The sequence below is a fragment of the Humulus lupulus genome, chromosome 3, assembly GCF_963169125.1.
Source record: "Humulus lupulus chromosome 3, drHumLupu1.1, whole genome shotgun sequence".
NCBI classification, from domain to species: domain Eukaryota; kingdom Viridiplantae; phylum Streptophyta; class Magnoliopsida; order Rosales; family Cannabaceae; genus Humulus; species Humulus lupulus.
In genome coordinates, this window is record NC_084795.1 from 77,916,598 (window position 1) to 77,940,658 (window position 24,061).

Consider the following 24,061-nt stretch of genomic DNA (forward strand, 5'->3'; position numbering starts at 1 on the left):
TTCTTAGGTTTACAAGTCAAGCAATTAGATGAAGGCACATTTGTTTCTCAAAGAAAATATGCTAAGAACCTGGTCAAAAAGTTTGGACTTGAAAGTTCAAAGATTGCCAAAACACCAATGGGAACAACTGTAAAGCTATCCAAAGATGAAAATGGTGTCAAAGTGGATCCTACACTGTATAGGAGCATGATTGGTAGTCTTCTTTATCTCACTGCTAGTCGACCTGATTTGAGTTATAGTGTTGGTGTGTGTGCCAGGTACCAAGGAAATCCCATGGAGTCTCATGTTGCAGCTGTCAAAAGAATCATTCGATATGTTCATGGGACTGCTGATTATGGTATTTGGTATTCAAAAGAAACTAACCCTAATCTAGTGTGTTTTAGTGATGCTGATTGGGCAGGTAACACTGATGACAGAAAAAGCACTAGTGGAGGATGTTTTTTCTTGGGAAATAATCTTGTTTCTTGGCACAGCAAGAAACAGAATTCTATTTCTCTCTCAACAGGTGAGGCTGAATACATTGCAGCAGGAAGTTGTTGTGCACAACTTTTGTGGATGAAGCAAACGATGATGGATTATGGGTTTGATCTTGACATTTTAACTATTTTTTGTGATAATACAAGTGCAATCAATATTTCAAAAAATCCTGTGCAACATTCTCGTACTAAACATATTGATATTCGTCATCATTTCATAAGAGAATTAGTTGAAAATAAAGTTCTTGTCTTGGAATATATTGAAACACATAAACAAATTGCAGATATTTTCACTAAAGCTCTTGATTCGGTTCGCTTTGATTTCCTCCGAAAATCTTTGGGGGTTTGTTCTCTTTAAATTCTCTCGTTATGTTGTCCGCTTGATCTAATGTGTGTTATTCTTTGTTAAGAAAATTGTCAATCAATTTGAAAATTTTGTTATGTGTCAAGCTGGATAATCTGTCTTGTGTTTATGAATCTTTGGTTGTATATTCTTGAGAGAAATTTAATCAATTCCTCCTAGGCATATTCGAGTAAATTAATCAATGTTTAATGTTTGAGCTTCCTTTTGTGTAGCATTGTTTCAAGCTCCTGTGCAAGAATAGAGCTACCTGCATCAGTGTGTGAAAGCCGTCTTTTGAGTAAGTTGGAACTTTGTAATTCGGAGTTATAAAGAGGATACACTACCATAGAAAAGGGCTACCACTGGTGTAGTGTGACAGCGTCTTCATGGGTTACAATAATTTTAATTTCGAAAAATACTTATTTGTCATTGGGCAATGTTCCCTTGCATACACTGTCACACACTTATGCTTGAAACAATGTAATAAAAATTGTACACAGTTTATATAAAAAAAAAAAAAAAAAATGTGTGTAAGACTCATACATGTTGATTGATTCACTTAAGAATATATGCTTGTGACTGAATTGTGCTTTATTTATCTCAAATATTCTTTCTAATTTTTCATTTTCACAAGTGTTCTTATCTTTGGTTTACACTAACACTTATTTTTCATTTGCTTGATTTTATTCTTATCAGGTTGACTCTCTTTGATCAAAGCATTTTTTTTTGGGTTGAGTTTTTTATTTTTGTGCATATATATATAAAATAAAAAAAAATGATAATCAAGGAAATTCATGGTGGACCGAATCATTGTGGTGATTATGAGAAATTATGCATTTAATTGTGTGATTTAATATATTCTTTGTCTCCAAGGAATTTATTTTTGTCTTCTTTCTCATTTTTGGAATATCATGATTTGTATCTTTATTGTCTTGTACTTTATTTAGGATATTTTTTTAAAAAAAAAAAAGAGAAAAAGTCAATAAGGAGATCGTGTGGGGTATTTTTTTTTTTTGGTTACCTTTTTTGGTTTGAGATTTTATGAATAAACTGAAATTTAAAAAAAAAAAGGGTAAGTTGTATGAAGATCGTGTGTCTTCAAGTTTGTTTCCTTTTCTTGTTTAAATTAAAACATTTTTTTAATAAAAAAGGGAAACCTCTTTTTGCCGTGGGTATTCATTTTGGGTAAGTAATATATTTAAAAAGGCATGCCATTACCCTATTTCCTCTCACCCACGATTTCATTCAGTTATTTCTTCTCCTTCTCATTTTTTTTTCTCATTCTCTTGTAAGTACTTTCTGTTTTTCAGAGAAAAAATGGTGAGAACTCGTGGTGCCTCCTCCAAGAAGATCCCTGTTTCTCAATCCCGAAAGGGGCCATCTCCTTCGCCTCCTCCGTCTGTGTCAACGGCGCCTCTTTCTGTTCCAACAGCTCCCACATCTGTTGGAAAGTCCTGCAAATCCAAGGCTCGCAAAAAGGTGTTTTCGCTCTCTCACGAACATCCTATGGTGTTTCCAGATATCTCTGCTGACATTGTTGCACCACCATCTGAAGTGGCGGTGCCCTCTCGAGCCAAGGACCATTCTCCTCTTCCGTTTGATTCGTCTTTGGAGGCTAGGGCAAAATCGAAATTTGTTTCCTCCTCTTCCAAAGCTGCTGCTGCTGGGTTGCTCAAATTGCCCTTGAAGCCGAATCAGTCCAAGAAAAATTCTGTGACTCCCAAAAGGAAATTGGGGTTGGACGCGTCTCTTTCTCCCTTGTCTTCTGCCAAGAAAAAATTGAAGGCTCATCCCCCTTCACTGTCCTCCTCCGAATCTGATCCTGAGGAAGATAAGTCAGAATCTGAAGCAACTCATGATACCACATTGTCTGATGAAACGGTTCCTGACATTGCAGAATCAGAGGCTGAGTCTGATGAGCCAGAAAAAGAAGACACTATCCCCTCTGAACAAGAAGCCAAATCTGACTCAGACCACATTGCATCTCCTTTGCCATCCAAAGCTAAAGGGAAGAAACCTATTTCTGGTTCTGCACCTTCACCAAAACATTCAGGGGCCATTGGTTCTCTTTTTCTCCTCAAGACATTGCTCTTGCTTTGCATCTTCCCCTTGATGTCGAGGATGATGTTGATGGTGCTTCTCTTGACAAAGACATGGTTATCACTGAGTTGGTCGGACAAAAAATGGTATGGCCATCTAACACAGTCATCTCAGTCTCAAATCTCACCTACACTTATGCTGTCCTCCATAAGTTTGCAACAACAAATTGGAAGCCCACATCTCACACGGCCACTATCTCTTTTGATATGGCATCATTTTTTTACAAAGTGGGGACCGGTCTTGGTTTAAATTTGGCTTCGGTTATTCATGATCAAATCATTGGGTTTCGCAAAGGTAACAGGAAAAACTTAAATCTTCCTTTTCCTCAAGTTATTTATAAAGTGTTGAGTATGCAGAAAAAAAATCTCCAACGTGATCAAGAAGACTTGGTGGCCCCAACTACTGCTGCTTCCTACAAAGCCTCTGCCCCTCCTACTGAAGCCATTGCTGCACCGTCCTCCAAGAAAGTCAAGCCCCAATCCCTGAAGATTTCTTCGGCTGACATTCCTCATGCCTCCTCCTCTCTTGCCATAGATTTAGGACTTGTTGCAACCGAAATAGCTGCTGTTCGAGCCTCTGTTGATTCTTTGACTGCTCGAGTGATGTCAATTGAAGGACTGCAACGTTCTGTGTTGGAGGCTGTTCAATCTCTGTCCAAAGCTCCAATTGTTTAGTTTTATTTTAGTTTTTGTCATTTAAACATTGCTACTCTTTTTTTTCTTTTGTTTTATGGTTCTTTGGCTTCTTTGAAAGACACAAAGGGGGAGAGTAGATTTCCAAAATCCTGTTTGATTGTTTGTTTGTTTAACTCTGGACCTTCTTATTTTGAGGGGGAGTTAAGTCTAGTTTATTTTCATGTTTGTTATAAGTTCATGCATGTTTGTAGGGGGAGTTCTTTCTCTTTACTTATCACTAACATTTGTGTTGCAGGTTTTCTGAATTAATTTTGTCTATCAAATTGCCAAAGGGGGAGATTGTAAAATCCTTTATTGGCATTTTTGATAATAAAGACAAAATTAATTAAAAGGGTTTTTTCGAAATTAGTAGTTTCCTCTTTTGTAATATTTTGTGGTGAATTTCGAAAAATGATAGTTTCTTGTTTTGTTGAATATGTCTTTCTATATTCAGATTTTTATTTTTGTGTTAAATAAAATAAATATATATTTTTTCCTATAAAAGAATATCTTTTTCTTGAAATGGAAATTATTAGTATTTATTTTATTTATCTGATTTGGTTGTCCAGAAATCGTGTACAGCTTGCAATAATAAATGATATATTGTTTCCTTATTTATTTAAGGAAATTGGGTTGAAAAACTGTCCAGGTTCAATGAATCTGTTTGAACGGATTGCCAGTCTGTTTGAACAGATTCTGACTTTCCTGTTTTGGAAGATTTTCCATTTATGGGCTGTTTGATTTCTGACTTGTTTTCCACGACCTTAAGGGATTCTAAACAGTATATAATCATCCTTAGGTCGTTGGTTTTTGATCATCTCTCTTGGGTATTACTTTCCAAATATTTTTCAAGTTTTAGAGAGACTTTTTATTATGTGAAGAACTTGAGTCCAGCAAGTTCTTAGTGGTTTATTACAGTGTACTTCTGTATTGTTTTCCTTTGTGTTAATTGTGCAGGTTGAACACACTTGGACATTGGTCATCAAGCTTCGGGAGAAGTCTTGTTCGTGAGTCACTTTTCGGGAGGAAAAGTGCAAGTGTTATGATTTGAAGGGAGTTCAAGATCTTAGCACTTCGGAAATTTGATTAGAAGTTTAGATTACAACAGTTGCGACAAATTCAAGAGGGAGTCTTTATTTGTATAAGTCAATTTGATTTTGTAATCATTTAGATATTCTTCTAATAAATTTCATTCTCTGGGCGTGACCTCGTGGACTAGTAGCAATCTGCAAAGATTGCTGATACCACGTAAAAATTCGTGTGTTCTTTACTTTATGTTCGTTTTTATCTTCTGGTCACAAACTGTTTAAACATATCTGGTATCTGTTTAAACATTTCTGTAACAGTTTAACAATTAATTATTTAATTTAAATAATTAAGTTGGTAATCATAAAAAACGGAATTTCAGATTCAAATAGAACCATAAACCTGATTTTGGTCAAAGTTTTTTCAACTAAAATCACAAATCATTCACCAAACTAACAATTCAGAACAAAAATAAAATCATTCTGCTTAAAAACTGTGTCATTATATTCAATTTTTTCTTTATCAAAATTGAGTTTATGGGTCTATTTGAACAATTTTACAAAATATAGGGTCCAAAAATAAATTTTTTAAAACACAGGGTCCAAACAGGTAATCGGAAAAAACATAGGATTAAAAAATGTATAAACATTTTTTTTTTATAAATTGACTATATTTTAGATTTTTTAATTTTTGGATAATTTTATATTAATGATTATGTAATTTTGTTTAAGTTTAAACTTTGCATTTTAATATTTTATTTTTTTGAGAATTTTTTTTATTATAATTTCTTTATTTTTTGTTAATTTGTCAATTTTTTTAAATTTAATTTAATTTCGGATTTACTTATGTAAATGAGTATATATATATTAATGTATGTATTTTGCATAAGTTCCACTTTATTAATTATTTAGTTTGAATATTTTGAGTAAATTTTTCTTTATATTTTGTTAACTTTTTAAATTTATTTTTAAATTTTGGGTTTAATTGTTTAAATATGTATATATTAAATTGTTTTTTTTCTTTAAGTTATATTTATTATTGATTTAGTTAGGATATTTATAGTAGATTTTTCTTTATGTGATTTGTTACCTTTTTTAAAAAAAAAAATATTTTATTTCGGGTTTAAGTATTTAAATGAGTACATATAGCAAATTATTTGTTTTTCTTTAAGCACTTTATTGTTTATTTAGTTACAATATAACTTTCATATATTTTTCTTTATATTTTGTCTTTTATTATTTTTTTTGTTTATTTTTATATATTTGAATAGGTATTTTGTTGACAGCTTTGTTGGTGAGATCAAGCTTTGAAGGGCTTTATATTAGAGGTAATATTTTAAAATTTAATGTATAATTAAGATATTGAACTTAGTGGAATGTAGGAATTATAAAATAGTGGAAATAGCTTCTGGGACTATGTGCTGTGGTGATATAAGGCTGTAATTATGCATGTTTGATTGATTAATTGGTTTGTTGTGTTTATGTGATGAATATATGTTCATTTAAATTTTAGGAAATGTGATAGAAATAGGGGAAATGCTGCCCATTTTTTATAGATTTAGGGGTAATACTGTTGTTTTTCTGTTTCTGCTGTTTTTTTAATCAAAATAGGCCAGGGAAATTGACATAAACATTTGCAATTTTCCTGGTTAATACTTTATGCGACAGTTCCCAACTAATGCAAAAAAAAAAAAAAAACTCATTTTTAACATTTGTGGTAGTGCCCCCATTGACGCAAATGCTAGCTTGGTTTGCGTCATGAGATTTCGCATCACATATAAAACTGACGCAAAAACTCAATTGTGGCAGTTTGAAACTGACGCAAATGACATTTTTTGTTGTAGTGATAAGTTCAAGATACTCATGGAAATTAAGACCCTATAATATATTTTTTTGTGTGTTATGATTTATCTTTTGTGGTAATCATATAAGATAAAAGAGAAAAATAATTAAATTATGATATAGTTCCTCATATTTTTTATATAAGAATTATAAAAAGTATTAGCGAATTGAAAAAAAAATTTTGATTTATGAGACAGTTTTAAGTAATGATCTAATATATGTGTATGCATATAAATAATTTATGATGAATTACACAAATTTATATAACATTAAAGAAAAGTAGAAGAATTACTAAGTGTATACAAATTTTTTAATTTTCTATCATTATAAAAAAATTATAATTTCCTTACTCATACTATATTATATTTTTAAAAATATTAAAAATATATATTTATATAAATGAAAGTCTCAAGAAAATGATGTGGCACTTTAAAATTACTCTAAATTACTTGATCTATTTTCTTAGTTTTCCTCATTTTTTATTCAAAATTTTCTAATAACAATATACTTTTATTCTACTTTTTTTAAAAAAAATAATAGTAATTAACTATCTTTTATTTTATTTTAGTTATAATAATAAATTAATTACTATTAACTCTATTTTCTTCTATCTTAGTTCCTAAACATCTATATATATATAAAGATAAAAGAGATAAGTTTTCAAATTTTCTAAGCAAATTATAATTCCTTAAAAAAAAGCAAATTATAATTAGAAGTAGTATATATAAATTTATCAGAAGGCCGCTGATGATACGTCTCTTTCTTTTGATTTATTATATACGTCTTTATAAGTATTAACGTTACGTTAATATCATGTCACAGAAATATTAAAATAAACCTTAATTAGATTGAAATAATCACACAAGTTGAGATGGGCAGTTACATATGTGAGAACAACTGAGAAAATGCATGATTTGAGCTTTGTACAATACATACCACCAAGTAGGCTAGCGATATATATATAGCTTATAATTAATAATAATGGGTGGCGTAGCTATATAAATTTTAAATTTGTGAAAATAATATGCCATCATTCTGAATTGAAAGGAATCACTTAATTATAAGATGTCATCTTTCAAGAATTGAAATTAAAGCATGTTTAGGGAGATTAAGTTGTGATTCTCATCCTTTCAATTAAATGATCTATATAAACAGGTCACGTGGCTATCATATATATTCTGCGACCAATATTATTATTAAATGATCTCTACAAGTGCCTTTAACACGTAAATATATGTATATATTTATTTTGACGTCAATTTGAATGAAAATAGATCTGGGGCAATGCAAGGCTGCTCACGTGACGAAATTGACCAGATAGAAACACTATACCATACGATGCAACCAATTAAGATGTTTGAGATCTCTTATTGGTTAATTTTATATTACTAGCTACTTGTGAAAAAGAATACATATTTAGTAAAAAATACTTGATATATACCAGAGAAACAGTTTACTAGATCGAATCATTTTGATCAAGATCTAATTATTCTGGTCTAATATGAAGAATTTATGATTTGTCCAATTTTATTATTCGAATAAAAAGATAGCAAGTCCATTAAATGGTAACATATCTACGTACTTAGGCTTCAAATAGCTTCCATTCCAAGTGCTGATAAGGTACTAGATATATTCACCCAATGATCAAGTATATATTACAATAGACTCGATCGAATTTGATTACACTCTAAAGAAACTTTTATATATATACACACTACATGCATATCTTAATTATTATTGACATTTTAATTTTATGGTATTGTGTAAATTAGTAATTTTGGTTCGAATTTTGGCTAGCCTCATGTATATAATTATTTGTAATAGATATGCATGTAAGGATGGTTACTGATAATGAGAAAGAATTGATTTTCAGAATCCAATTTAAACTGATATTTAATTGAGTCAGTCTAATTAGTGAAAATTTGATATATCCAACTATAATGGATTGAATTGGATATTAAAATAAATTGGATTAGATAGGTTAATGATAAATGAGTTTTAGACTCATTTTAGTGTCTCTTTAGGCACTTTTAGTCAATTAGGTTTATTTTGTTATATTTTACACTTGTTTTGGTTTGTTTTTAGGTTTTGAAGGACTCGTGACGCTTTGGAACGAAAATGGGTGAAAATTTGACAAAAACCTGTCGAAACTGGCATTTTGAAGCAGGTAGCGCAACTGCGCTGGGTGTCTAGAAAGAGCAATTTTCTAGAATTTTAAATGAAGGACATTTCAGTCATTTCACTTGGGAAAAACATAGGATTTTGTATTTTAATGCGATTTTCATTAGAATAACCTAGTTTTTCAAATTCTAGACTTGGAGAAGACGGCTGAAAGCTCATAGGAGAGGATTGGATAGCTTTTGAGTTTTTTCGTTCATATTTTATTTTCAATTATGTTTTATTTTAGTTTAATAGATGTTAACACTATGAATATGAACAAAATATATTTGTAGGGTTTTAATGTAGTCTCTTGAAACTTTGTTATTAGTTAACGCAATTTCTATGATTTCTTCTTCTTCATTGTGATCCATTTAATTTGTGCTTAATGAATGTGAATAATTTGACGTCGTTATTTGCATTACTTATGAATTTAATTCAAAATTTGAGAGGTGAAAGTTAAATATGCTATAATTGAATAGTCATAGATTTCGATATAGGACAAGAGTACCTATATGGTTTGTGTAGCTTTTAGGATTTCTATTGTTAATGCTTGCTTTATGTTTGGAATTTATCACAGAGATGTAGAAAATTCGCATATAGGTTGAGAGATCTATACACCCTAATAAGAATATAGATTGCTTTAGTAAATCCGCTATCACAATAAGAAAAAAAATAATGGAAATTGTATTGATGAAATAATAAAGTGGATAGATGATGAAATTAAATACCCTAGCTTTATATCCATTGAGTTAATTTTGCTTTTATTTGTTTCTATTATTTGTTAATTGTTACTTTTGTCAATTCTTGTTATCGTTCTTGATATTCTTTAAGCTATGTTTCGGCAGCCAAATAGAATTAGGAAATTAGTTATTAGTAATTAATAGAGAATATCTGTGGGATGATACTATACTTAACTCTATTATTACCTGTCTAAGATTGTGTATACTTGCACATTGAAATTTTTGCAACAAGTTTTTGGCGCCATTGCCAGGGATTGTTTTATTGATATCAAAATAATTAGTTTTTATTCTAATTTGGTTGTTTTTCTTTTTAAATTCTAACTTGGTTTGTGTTTGAATTATATTATCTCGGGTAATTTTGGTTTATGCAACAAGGTAAAACATCTATGATATTACTGGTGAATCCTTTGATTGAGAGCACTTGCAGACATAACCGGATGAATAAGAGGTTGGAGGCAAGGATGGTTGCAAACCAAAGGAATGCAGTAAATAATGCCACCAACAAAGTTGAAGGGCAACGATTGCAGAAGATCAGGATCAAGCCTAGGACCAAGGGGCTTGAACTCTAATAGATTATGTACTCCCAACTATTCGGGAGTGCATTCATGCATTAGACACCCACACTTGTCGTTAACAATTTTGAGATCAAGCCAGAAATACTACAAATGGTCCAGTCCACCGTTCAGTTTGGTGGATTACCTACAAAGGACCCAAACATGTACATTGCCAACTTTCTGGAGCTATGTGGAACTTTTAAGATGAATGGGGTGAGTGACGATGCTATCAGATTGAGGTTGTTCCCATTCTCACTAAGGGAAATAGCTAAGAGTTTGTTAAACTCTCTGCAGGCCAACTCTATTAACACTTGGGAGGATCTAGCACATAAGTTTCTCACCAAGTTCTTTCCTCCATCAAATGCTGCAAGGTTGAGAGAAGAGATCAATAACTTCTTCCAGACAGATGGGGAAACATTATATGACGCTTGGGAAAGGTTTATAGAATTGTTGAGGAAGTGTCCCCATCACGACATTAAGAAGTGGATGTTGGTCCACAATTTCTATAATGGGTTATGCACTACTACGCACACCGTCATTGATGTCGCAGCAGAAGGGGCATTCATGGGTAAAAGTGCTAATGAGGCCTATGCATTGTTGGAAGAAATGGCCATGAATAACTACCAATGGGCTGATGAGCAAGCTACGAGTAATAGAAAGTAGCTGGGATGTTAGATTGTAAACATCATTTAACATTCAAAACAGATTGTTTACAATCAATCCAATAACACATTTTATTTAGAGCATTGATTCAGAGTCTAGAGAGCATACCTCCCATATTGCCAATCCTTTCTTGAGCCATTTCCTCCCTTAGCAATCTTCCAAATCACCTACAAAACAAGTGAAAAATGCAAGAGGGACTTAATGGATAGCAAACCCTTACCACAATACCACTTTACTTATCTTCACCCAACAACATATATGTTATATATATATATATATGTCTCGTATGCCTTCTTACCCTAAGGGGTATATTGGGCCTATTGGGCTTATATTATTAGATATGGTGCACTATGGTTCAATGGGCCAACCTATAGTCATTAGGGTGCTACCATGTGCCTCTAATGCAATTAGTAAGTGTGAACCATCCCATTATGGTTATTGATAATTAGCAAGCACTTTAGTTAATGATTGTGATTATGGAATAATGTCTATGATTATATTAGTCCATAACAATAATTCTAACATTCTCCCACTTGGACAATATAATCAAACCACCATAATATTGTCTAACACATATATGGCAATCAAATAAATCATACATAATATTATACCGATAGGATACAAATATTACATATGACTTGGCCATGTAGACATTTAAATATCATAACAACCATTAACTATCAAACCAAACATGCATGAGGTACAATTGATTGAGACTATGCGCATTCATCTTCTTTTGTACCTGTCACTTCGTTGAGCAATAGTATATACATATATAAACATATATACGTAATAGCAACAAGAAGAAGTGACTTCAATTATCATTATGCATGTTCATAATTAAACACAAGCTATAAGCAATCCATACAAAATACTAGCATGTTCAATACATAAATAACAAAACTCCCATTGAGCTCAACAAGCTAAGCTCCTGACAATCCCATTCGGGCAACGTGTTCTAAAAACACACATATAGGTAAGCCTTTCGTTAGCGGGTCTGCTAACATGCTAGTGGTAGGCGTGTATGTTGGAGATGTGCCCTGAAAGCATATGTAGTAGACATTGTTTTTATGAAATTAATAAATAAATTGAATTTGTTATGCATATATTTTGGACTATATTATTCTATGATAATATTATGTAAATATCAGGAAAATTCCTAAGTTCAAGTATGTAATCTCAAACACGTATTGGTACGAGAGGATTGTGTTTGAGATAAATGAACTTGAATAGTTCGCAGTAAAATAAAGTTATGGAATCTTTAGATTAATTACTGCAAGTACGGTCCACTAGTATTATGAATACATGTGATCTAGATCCGGATCACTAGTGTGGTAGGACACTTTAGTGGAGGTGCTTTATATATTAGAGAATATATAGAACTGGACCAGATATGTTTATTAATACTTAGTTAAATACCGTTTCGAAGTATTAATTAAATATATCAACTGATGATCATATACAAATAGATCTTAATCCTGAGGTTACTATGAACTCCTGTTTATGTTATATGAGTTCTTTGATTCACTTGTTAGGGTCTGTCAGAATAATCAGGCTAAAAACTTTTGTTTTGGGAACTCATTAATATAGATGGTTGGGGACATAGTGTACAGATATGGAATCTATACCTTCTCGCAAGAGTTTGAATGATGGTTCTCTTAAGGGTTGACTTTTGGGACTGAAAGGTTATTGAGCTCAAATTCATAATTTAGTTATGAATTAACCTTCACTAGTAGAGTCAATGGTACTTAAGGAAACAAGAGATAATTAAAAGGGTAAAACAATAATTTTATTCCCAATTAATTATGAACCATTATTAGAGGGTCAAGTTGTATGCAATGATTAAATCAATGGACGCTTTATGATTATAAAGTACTCAGTAAATGAAATGTCTATAATTACAAGAGTGCAGTCTCATATTTATAGTGGAATAATCATGAGATTAATAAATTAAGATTATTTAATTAAAGAGTTTAATTAATAATCTCAAATTTATTGGAGCTTGGAATTATAGGTCCATAGGTCCCCATAGCAGCTCTATCAACACTATTCAAGGTAAGAGTTGATATGAAGGGAAAATAGTTTAAAGACATATTTAGGAAGAAATTTGTTCTTCAGGCCAAATATGCAATTATATGATAATAGTGATTGATTAATTAATTACAAATTAGTTGTAGTTAACCAAATTAATTAATATTTAATTATTATATATAATTTTTGAAATTATATTAAATAATTAAATTAATTTTCGAAATTATAAAAAAAATTAATTAAATATTTAATTTTGAAAATATGGGTTTAATTAATTAGTAGAATTAATGAAATATCTTTATTTGAGTGGGAGAAAATAATCTGATAAGTTCAAATTGGATTTGAATTTAAAAGATTAATATTTATTCAAATAATTAATTATATTTGATAATTGATTAAAAAGATAATTAATTTGAATTAGTTATCAGGTTGTTAGATCTTATCTGACAAAGTAATTTGAATAAATAATTAAATAAAATTTGAAAAACAAATATCCCTAGAAATTAGGAAGCTACACGTTCACACACAGTCCAGGACTGTGTGTGGCATGTAGCACCAGTGTTTTTCAGGGATGGGATTTTCAATTTTATTTATTTAATTAATTAATTAATGGATAATTCGAAAATTGGTTTTTGGATTTTTTCATTAATGGAATAATTAATTAATTAAAAATTAAATTGTAAAATGGTTATAGATTTAATTTTTAAATTTTGAATTTTTTCTGTTAAGTATGACTGATCAGAAAATTATTCAGTGAAGAAAAAAAAAAGAGAAAAGAGAGTGAGACTACTCTGACAATATTCGCTCTGTGAAAATAGAACGATAGTTTTCTCTCCCTGAAAATAAAGAACCAATTCTCAGGCCTATTCTCTTGATCTCATGTGTTGAGTACATCAAGTAGAATCACAAATAAACTATCCTTCACTCTCTAAGTGCCCACACATTTCTTGAGGTGTAGAGAACGCTTTGGAAGATCTTGGTGTGAGTACGTGGAGCGGCTCGGATAGGAAGATCGTTCTAAATACGAGAAGATAGCAAGGACACTTGATAGGCTTCAAGAGGTATGATTTCTATCACTATCTTACTTATGATTAATGTATGTATATTAATGGATCCGCATATTTAAAGGTAGTTTAAATATGTTACAAATTTTTGTTGTACATTGGGCCAACCACACCACCTTTCCGCTGCGTATTAGAAAACTCGTTCCTAACAGTGTACTCAATAGAAATGAGGGACTCAGCGACTTTCTCTTTAACAAAATAGTACTTTATATCAATATGCTTTGAGCGAGAAGTACTCCTAGTGTTCTTAGAGAAAGCTACTGCTGCGGAGTTGTCACAATACAATTTCAGCGGCCTCGAAATAGAGTCTACAACACTCAATGCTGAAATGAAATTCCGCAGCCATATTGCTTGACAAGTAGCCTCATAACACGCCATATACTCTGCCTCCATCGTAGAAGAAGCTGTGAGTGTCTGCTTGACACTTTTCCATGAAACAGCTCCTCCAGCCATCATATAAATGTAGCCTGAAGTGGACTTTTTATCATCCACGCATCCTGCATAATCGGCGTCACTGAACCCAACTATATCAAGAGTGTCAGCTCGCCGGTAAGTCAACATATGATCCTTTGTACCCTGAAGATACCTCATGACTTTCTTAGCCGCTTTCCAATGGCTAAGACCAGGATCACTCAAGTATCTACCCAACATGCCGACAACAAAAGCAATATCAGGGCGTGTGCATACTTGAGCATACATCAAGCTACCAACCAGTGATGCATAGGGAACGACTTTCATTTCATCTCTCTCTTTATCATTTTGTGGACATTGAGCCTTTGAGAACTTGTCACCCTTCACTATTGGTGCCTTCCCAGGAGAACATGCATGCATATTGAATCTTTTCAAGATCCGATCAATGTAAGTCTTCTGAGACAAACGAAGAATACCATTAGCCCTATCCCAAAGAATCTGAATCCCAAGCACATAGGAAGCCTCACCAAGATCCTTCATATCAAAATGGCTAAACAAAAGTTGTTTTGTCTCAGACAATTGATCAGAATTATTAGATGCAAGTAGGATGTCGTCAACATACAATACTAGAAAAATAAAGCTGCTCCCACTGACCTTCATGTATATACATTGATCTACTACATTCTCCTTGAAGCCATTTGCAGTGACAATCATATCAAACTTGAGATACCACTGCCTTGATGCTTGTTTAAGCCCATAGATAGACTTTTTTGAGCTTGCAAACCATGTGTTCTTTGCCAGACTTCTCAAAACCAATAGGTTGAGTCATGTAAACATCTTCAAATAAATCTTCATTCAAGAAGGCGTTCCTCACATCCATTTGATTGAGTTCTAGATCAAAATGAACAACTATAGCCATAATGATTCGCAACGAATCTTTGGTGGAAACAGGTGAAAAGGTTTCTTTGAAATCAATACCTTCTCTCTGGCTATAGCATTTAGCCACAAGCCTAGCCTTATACCTTTCCACTTGCCCATTCAAGTTACGTTTGATCTTATACACCCATTTGCATCCAATGGGTCTGCAACCTTTGGGTAGTTCAACCAACTCCCAAACTTCATTTTGTGACATAGAACTCAATTCTTCTTTCATTGCATCCATCCACAACATAGATTTAGGACTACTCATGGCTTCTTGATAAGTGACTGGCTCATAATTATCTCCCACACAAAACTCATGTTCCTGCAAATAGACAAGGTAGTCATTAGGAATAGCAGACTTGCGGGTTCTTTGTGATCTTCTCACCGTAGCTTCATCATCCCCAATATCAAGATTTTCACCTTGTTCTTGATTTTGAGGTTCATCATGAGTTTCTACCGGAATCTGTTCAATCACAAGGTCATCAATAGGAGCGGAAGCAACAGGTACAGGGACAAAAATGTGTTCTTCCCTGAAAACAATTTCTCTTGACCCTTGCCTTGAACCAAATTCATCCTCAAAATAGACAGCCCTATCTGATTCTATAACCCTGGTGGTGTGAGATGGGCAATAAAATCTGGAACCCCTTGATCCAATGGTGTAGCCCACAAAATATCCACTAATGGTCTTCGGATCAAGTTTCTTAGACTGTGGATTATAGGGCCTTACTCTTGCTTTGCAACCCCAAACATGAAAATGACGCAAGCTTGGTTTCTTACTTGACCATAGCTCATAAGGCGTCTTTGGGACAGACTTGTTGGGCACTTGATTCAAGATATAAGCTGCATTCTTTAATGCCTCACCCCATAAAAACTCTGGCAAACTAGAATGAATCAACATACATCGCACCATGTCAAGAAGAGTGCGATTTCTCCTTTCAGCAATTCCATTCTGTTGGGGTGTTCCTGGCATTGTATATCTTGCATCAAGGCCACATTCCTGTAAGTACCTAGCGAAAGGCACGGGGTTCCTTCCACTTTCATCATAACGTCCATAATACTCTCCACCTCTATCAGAATTAACTGCCTTGATCTTCTTCCCCTTTTGAAGCTCAACTTTCGTCTTAAAAATCTTAAACGTATCTAAAGATTCAGATTTTTCACGAATGAGCTCAACATGGCCATGCCGGGAAAAGTCATCAATGAAGGTGATAAAGTATTTATAACCACCCATAGCTGGCGGAACAAAAGGCCCACAAATATCAGTATGGATTAACTCCAACAATCGTGTGCACCTATCTGACTTGCTCTTTCTAACCTTGGCAGTTAACTTTCCTTTAATACAATCAACGCAGGCAGTGAAATCTGAAAAATCCAGATCTTGAAGTACCCCATCTTTGATCAACCTTTCCATTCTGTCTTTAGAGATATGACCTAAATGTTTATGCCACAACATAGAAGATTTCAAATCTAATCTTGCATGTTTAGAGCCTACAACAACATTAAGACAAGAAGTAGAAGAAACATAAGCAACATCATGCAAATCAAGTTTATATAAATTTCCACATAAAGTTCCATTTCCAACCAAAAGAGAGTCACGATACAAAGTGAGTTTTCCAGTTCCAAAAAGAAAACTATATCCAAGCCTATCCAAAATAGATACAGAAATCAAATTCCTCCTAAAAGAGGGTATGTAAGCAACATCCTGTAACTCCAAAAAATGTCCTGTATTCAACTGCAATCTAACTGTCCCCAAAAATTCGATTTGGACTTTTGTATCGTCTCCCATGTACACATTCTGCTCCAGACTACTCGGTCTTCTTCGACTTGTCACTGCCTTTCTTCTCTAGGTGAGCTCTGAGCTTTCTACAATCAGCTTTCTTGTGCCCAAAATTCTGGCAAAAGTTGCACTTCCCTTTGAAAAACTCATTCTTATGACCATTAGAGGATGAGCTGGACTGTCCATTCCCTTTAGGACTAAAAGCATTTTTCTTGGGAGGTCTTTGGTTACCAGAGTTATTGGAAGTGAACTTTCTCTTGTGAGGATTGTTTGGGTTCGTCACCATGGAGATACTTCTTGCCCTACCTTTTCTCATGTCCTCCTCTTCCTTGGAAAGAATAGCAGACATCTCCCCAACAGTCCATTGCTCTTTCTGAGCATTATAGCTTGATCTGATCGCATCAAACTGAGATGGAATAGTCTCCATCACCAACCACACCATGTAATCCTCACCAAGGTCCATACCCATGGCCTTAAGTCTGTGATAATAGCTCATGAGCTTGTCAATATGAGCCCTGATGTCACTTGAACCATCATAAATGGTGTGATGGAGCATGTTCAAGTGTTCATTCTTCTCATTCTTTGAGAATTTTTGGTATTTTCCCTTAATGGCAGCAAGAAAATCCTTTGCATTTTCGGACTTAGGAATACTATCACGAATGGATTCATCCATGTGATATCTCATGAGCATCAAGCAACAACGATTGGAGTGTTCCCAGTCCTCATAGAATTTCTTATCCTTCTCAGTAGCATCATCAGCAGGCTTAGATGGTTCATCAATTCTCAAGGCCAAGTCTACTTTCATGAAAGTCAAGTGCATCGTGATAGACTCAACCCACTGCTTGCGGTTGGTTGCATTCAATGTCAGGACGACGAAGGTTCTAGGATAGCTTAGTGTTGAATGAGAAACAAGAGCAATAACTATTAAATGTATGTTATAACAAAATCATGTCATTTGTGCTCTTTTCTCATAAATGATCGCTAAAAAATAACAAATGATCATTATGTATGCTAGAGTTCTTAAATAAACAAAAGATAGAACTCATTCACAAGTAAGAACAATCTATTAAGCATTATAACCAAATACTTGAATTTACTATCTAGAGGATAGACAAATTGTGGTTCATAAAATTCAATAGACTTCCTTCACCATATTAAGCATCCTTACCAAATAATTATTATCGATAGGATAATTAATTACTCATATGGACCTTAATGTAACTTTGGAGGAAAAACACAAAATTTAAATAAATAATTATTTAAATGTTCCTCTTTACCAAACAATTTACATGTTTATTCTTACGATAGGCAAGAAAATAAACAATAATTGTTGACAATATATAATTAGATTTATGCCACAAAATATTAAATATAAATACATTATTGAAACCAAATTCATGAATTAATCTTGTGCATAAACATATACAAAATATGGTATTAAAAAATGAGTGAAAATGGTAAAAATTGGCCCAAAAGCGACCACACACGCCCCCCACGTGCCCAAAATGGTGTCTGTTTTTTTTTTAAGCCCGTACGACATGTAGTTTCTTAAAAACGACATGTCGTTTTATAGCCAAACGACATCATTTCCCCTTAAAAACGACATGTCGTTTTTACCTGACAAAGGCAAAACGACGTGTCGTTTTTCGTTGTCCCTGACCTCTGAATATTGGGCATACGGGTCGCGTTCGACCCGGTTCGTCCCGCGGGTCTGACCCGGCTGGAACCGCCTTCTCCGGCCACCATTTTGGCCACTGTAACGTGGGTTTTCTTCCCCTCTCCATCGCCGATGGCCCTAGCATCTCCATTCTCCCCATCTCCCAACCAAAGTGTCAAAACAACATGAAGTCCGAAAATGGGTTTCCACCATTTTTGAGCTCTATGAAAAGCTCGGTTTCATAGCAATACACATGAAATTTTTGTCTAAAAACATTGTTAAAACCCAACACACATTATCAAACCCGATTTCCCACATTAATATATCATGATTTTGAAAATTTTGTGAAAAAAATCAGATTTTGAAAAGTTGGGTTTTTTTTGTCTAAAATCAAGCCCTAAAACTCAAATGACCTTGCTCATGATACCAATTGTTAAATTGTAAACATCATTTAACATTCAAAACAGATTGTTTACAATCAATCCAATAACACATTTTATTTAGAGCATTGATTCAGAGTCTAGAGAGCATACCTCCCATATTGCCAATCCCTTCTTGAGCCATTTCCTCCCTTAGCAATCTTCCAAATCACCTACAAAACAAGTGCAAAATGCAAGAGGGACCTAATGGATAGCAAACCCTTACCACAATACCACTCTACTTATCTTCACCCAACAACATATATGTTTTATATATATGTCTCGTATGCCTTCTTACCCTAAGGGGTATATTGGGCCTATTGGGCTTATATTATTAGATATGGTGCACTATGGTTCAATGGGCCAACCTATAGTCATTAGGGTGCTACCATGTGCCTCTAATAGAATTAGTAAGTGTGAACCATCCCATTATGGTTATTGGTAATTAGTAGGCACTTTAGTTAATGATTGTGATTATGGAATAATGTCTATGATTATATTAGTCCATAACAATAATTCTAACATGGGATTCATGAACTTGATGCTGTCACAGCATTAACTGCTCAAGTTATTTCCACCTTAACAAAGCAGTTGCAGAAAAACAATATCTCAGCTCAAGCCATGCATATGCAGATGGTGTGTGAAATGTGTGGAGGTTTTCATCCTTTTGAGCATTGTATAGTAACAGAGGTGAATAATGCTATCCCTATGGAGCAAGTGAATATGCTGAGAAATTTAAATAGGCAAGCCAACAACCCTTTGTCCAACACTTACAGCCTAGGGGTGGAGGAATCACACTAATTTCTCTTGGAAAAATAATCATGGTGTTCAACAGCCTTTCTAGTAGAGCCAACAACCATTCCAGCAGCCTCCAACATATTATCAACCTCCAGTTAGACCACAGCCTCCCCCTCAATTGAAGCAAGCTAATGCTTAGTCTGATGTCCTGAACCAGTTTATGACTGAGACAAGGCCGTCTATTCAGAATTTGGAGACTCAAATTGGTCAAATTGGTCGTCTAGCTTAATGAAAAACCATGCTCAAGGGAACTTACCGAGCAATACTAATGTGAATCCTAAATAGCATTGCAATGCAATCTCTTTGAGAAGTTGAAAGATGATAGATGACCCCACACAAAAAGTAATTTTTGAAGAAAAGGTCTCTAACAAGGAGAAAGAATTAAGTGGGTCAAAGGTTACTAAGAACCTTGAGAAGCACCCAGAAATAAGTATTGATCATCATATCAAGATTCCCTTTCTGCAGAGGCTTCGAAAGAATAAGCTTTACAAGCAGTTTTCTAAGCTTTTAGATATTTCTTGAAAGTTTCGCATCAATATTCCTTTCGCTGAGACACTTGAACAAATTCCAGGTTATCTGAAGTTTATGAAGGAAATTATGTCGAAGAAAAGGAAACAGTTATGAGACAGTGGCACTTATTGAGGAGTGCAATGCAATACTCCAAAAGAAACTACCTCCCAAGCTTAAAGATCCGAGTAGTTTTACCATTCCTTGTACCACTGAGAATGTGGTTTTTGATAAGGAGCTTTGTGATTTAGGGGAAAGTGTGAATCTAATACCTCTATTTATATATCGAAAACTGAAATTGGGGGAAGCAAAACCAACTAATGTGGCACTTCAAATGGAGGATCCCTCAGTTAAACATCCTAGGGGTATTATTGAGGATGTTCTAGTCAAGGTGGACAAATTCATCTTCCCTGCAAATTTCATTATTTTGTATATGGACGAAGATACTAACATCCCAATAATTCTTGGAAGGCTACTTTTAGCTATTGGTAGGGCGTTAATCGATGTTCAAAAGGGTGAGTTGAAGTTGCGAGTTCAAAAAGAGAAGGTAACATTTAATGTTTTTGAAGCAACATAAATTTCAACTTGTTGTAAAGTTGATGAAAATAGGGGGTGATAAGCGAGAAGTCACTAAGAAAATTTCATGGCTCAATGTGGTATTCAGACGACTCATCATCGTGTGAAAATGATCTCTAGTGGGAAAGCTCGATTGTTACATGAGTGGTGGAGAGTTCCAAAAATTTGCAATATCAAGAAACGAGCATTCACTCATGACACTATGGCTCTTAAGGACTTGAGGGGTAACTTGGATCCCAGTTGAATCTAATAAGGAGGTCAGCGTCCAGCTAAATGACGTTAGCGACAACACATTTGGGAGGGATCCCAATTGTTACTTTTAATTTTTGTTAACTTTTAATTTTTATTTTTGAACAAATTGAATTTTTGGGATTTATTTTGATTTTATTTACTTAGTTTTGTAGGTTTAAATTTTATTCTGTAAGTTTTAATTTTATTTTAATTGTGCAAATCATGAAAAAAAAATGAAAAAAGCTTAAAAATAGCCATTTTTGAGTCGATGGCGCGGTTGCACTAGGCTTTGCCACGACCGTGCCCACAGAAAGTTCGGGCATTGTGGGCTAGTAGCGCGAACGCGCTAGACGCCGTTCAAAATGACATTGGGGAGATAGCAGTGTGATCGTGCAACACTATAGAGCGATCGCGCTGACGCGGAACAAAGTGTTTTCAAACACTCCAAACTCAAAATTTTCAGCCCCTTTCAAATTTTTCTCTTATCCGATTTTTTTTCTTCTCTCTCTCTCTCTGGGCTCGACCACATTGAGGCATTTTGGTAAGGTTTTCTCTTTTTCATATCATTTCACTCAAGTTTTTCTCTATATTGCACAACTTTCTTTTGTATTGTAAGTATTTTTCACACAGGTTCTCTCTATTGCGTTTTCTTTTAGTTCTATGGTGAAATCTGAAAATTCATATGTTAGTGATGATAATGTTGTTTAATTTTTAGATTTCTAGTGTTTATTGATGACTATGTGCTTGATTGTTGTTGGTACTGAGGATTCTTAGTGGAAAATTGAGGGATTGTGCATTGGAAAAGTTTGGGGGACATTTTTCACCTAGAAATTGGGATTTTTGAAAATTTTGATTCTATGATGAAATTGGAATGGAATTGATGAAATTATTGTGATGCTTGTGAATTTTTGTCACTTATTTTGTTGAGTTTCATTGTAATTTGAGAGAATTTTGCATTTTGACATTTCTAGGGCATGAAATTGGGGTTTTTTGTTAATTATGATGAATTGATGAAATTAAGTTGAAATTGTTGTTCCTTTGGGCGTTTATTGATCATCTAGAGCTTGAATTTCATTGGGTATTGATTTAATCTACCAATTGTGGTGTAATTTGCATTTTAGGTCATCAATTTGGGGTTTATCAATTTTGTATGTAATTGCCCATATTCTTATGTTTGTTGAGATCTTTGATATTATTTAAACTTGCTTGGGTGATTGTGAAGAATTTTTGAATAAAAATGGTGATGATTGTGCTTAATTTTCGTGAGAATTTTTTGTGAATTGTTCTAGTGAGATGACATCCTCTAGGAAGAGAAATAAAAAAGTGCAAGAACAATTGCCTGCATCCTAAGATCCTGACATAGAGTCTACTGAGCCTATATCTAGATTTACCAATGCTAGTGCTAAGTCTAGGTATAAAATAGAAAAATCTGAGAGTTTGATTCCGGAAAGGGGATTTTCCACTAATGCTAAGGGAGAGTTTACTGTTCATGAGGAATATGTATTTGATGTTAATACCCATCACTGGAAGTATTTCTATTCCCCACCTACCCATGTTGTGATCCCAATTGTTAGGAAATTCTATGTCAATGCCTATGACAATGACTATACTTGGCAAGCCAACATTAGGGGGAAGACTGTTACTTTTGATAGAAAGGTCATTAATGACTTCTTTAGGTTGCCCCTGTTGCGAAAATTAAAGCTACGCAAGTATACGTAATCGCAATTTGTAATAAATCTCGATAAGAACGAGTATCATCCCACGAAGACTGATTTATCAATTACCAAATAATTAATTACTAGTTTGTATTTGGCTAATAAAAACTAGATTTGTGAAATTTGAAAATAAGAAAACAGAAATAAATGAAAATTGCATAAATCAAATAATAACAAGAACACAAAGATTAAATTCACTATGAAACTATTAGGAATCCTAATCTTCTCTACTGTCCACTCTATTAATTTTTAATGCAATTATTACTGAAACTCTTCTCACTGAAATGATAGGCATGCAAAAGTGTTAACTATTCGAGTTAAGAAATAGAAAACTCGACCTAATGTGAATTCCCTATATTTCTATGGTCAATTCAAACAATAGGAAGCAATGAATACAGTCCTAAATCACATAAATCAATTTGATACTCTCGTTCTAAATTGAAATCTATGTCTATTCAGTTTTAGCATATTCAAATCTCACTTTTCAGATTTTGATTCAAATTCATAAATCATATGTAAACAGTGTGCAATCAATTACATACACAATAAACACAAATTGAATAGATTTCAGATGAAGAAGAAATAGATAAATGCATTAAATCGTGACAGGGTTTCAAGAGAGTCAATTAGAAAACCTAAACAGAATTTAGTTCATGTTTATCATTAAGAAATCCATAAACATGAAATTAACATAAACTAAAAGAAAAAGAAAAGAACTATAGATGATCAATCCAATCTTCATCCAAAGCACTCCTTAGCCTCCTCTCCCAGTCCAGATATCAAAAAGTGCCTCCTTTTCTCTCCTTAATCGTAATTTAAACCTAATTAGCGATTTTTTAAACATGAAAGGACCAAAACACCCTTAATTAAAAATCTGCGTTTTTCTCATTTGTAGACATATCCTGCGGTTGCAGGATGTCATTCTTGCGGTCGCAGGAATGCTCTAGAAATGCAAAAACTTCTCTGGAGTTGCGGCCGCAAGACACACTTCCTGCAGTCGCAGGAAGTTCTCCGAAACACCGTTTTCCACCAAATTTTGTCATTTTGTCAATTTTTCCACTATGTTTCCACACCTAAGTCACCTAAGCCCTTCGACACTTGAAAACATACAAAAACCAGCGTAAAATAGAACAAAACAAAACAAAAACCTAATACTTTACTTGAAAAACACATAGATAAATGAGTCTAAAACTCATTTATCACCCCCACACGTTACAATGCTGATTATCAGGATCAAAAAAATAACTTGTGTGAGGAGAGTGTTGGAAAAAAAAATCATAGTACGCAGGGGAATAGGCGTGGTGGGCCCATTGTATACAACAACAAAAATTTTCCATCTCTCATATAAACAGTTTATATGATCAAGAAAACATCCAA

The 24,061-nt window shown here is 33.7% G+C and overlaps 1 protein-coding gene and 1 non-coding gene across 2 annotated transcripts; one reads left to right on the plus strand and one right to left on the minus strand.

Annotated features, from left to right (window-relative positions):
* Positions 1 to 10,283: 10,283 nt before the first annotated feature.
* On the minus strand, positions 10,284 to 10,390 carry LOC133827895 (small nucleolar RNA R71). The gene has a single exon (XR_009890544.1). It is a non-coding gene; the product is annotated as a small nucleolar RNA R71 (small nucleolar RNA).
* A 9,583-nt stretch (positions 10,391 to 19,973) lies between these two features.
* Positions 19,974 to 20,982, plus strand: LOC133824433 (uncharacterized). The gene is made up of 3 exons (XM_062257313.1): positions 19,974 to 20,149; positions 20,262 to 20,709; positions 20,827 to 20,982. Exons 1-3 carry the CDS (start codon positions 19,974 to 19,976, stop codon positions 20,980 to 20,982), a joined length of 780 nt encoding a protein of 259 aa, XP_062113297.1.
* Positions 20,983 to 24,061: the final 3,079 nt, after the last annotated feature.

Coding starts and splice junctions, on each gene's coding strand:
- LOC133824433 (XM_062257313.1), top strand. CDS start 19,974: ATGATAGATGACCCCACACAAAAAGTAATTTTTGAAGAAAAGGTCTCT. Junction 20,150..20,261: donor AAGAATAAGCTTTACAAGCA/GTTTTCTAAGCT, acceptor ATTATGTCGAAG/AAAAGGAAACAGTTATGAGA. Junction 20,710..20,826: donor TGCGAGTTCAAAAAGAGAAG/GTAACATTTAAT, acceptor TGTGGTATTCAG/ACGACTCATCATCGTGTGAA.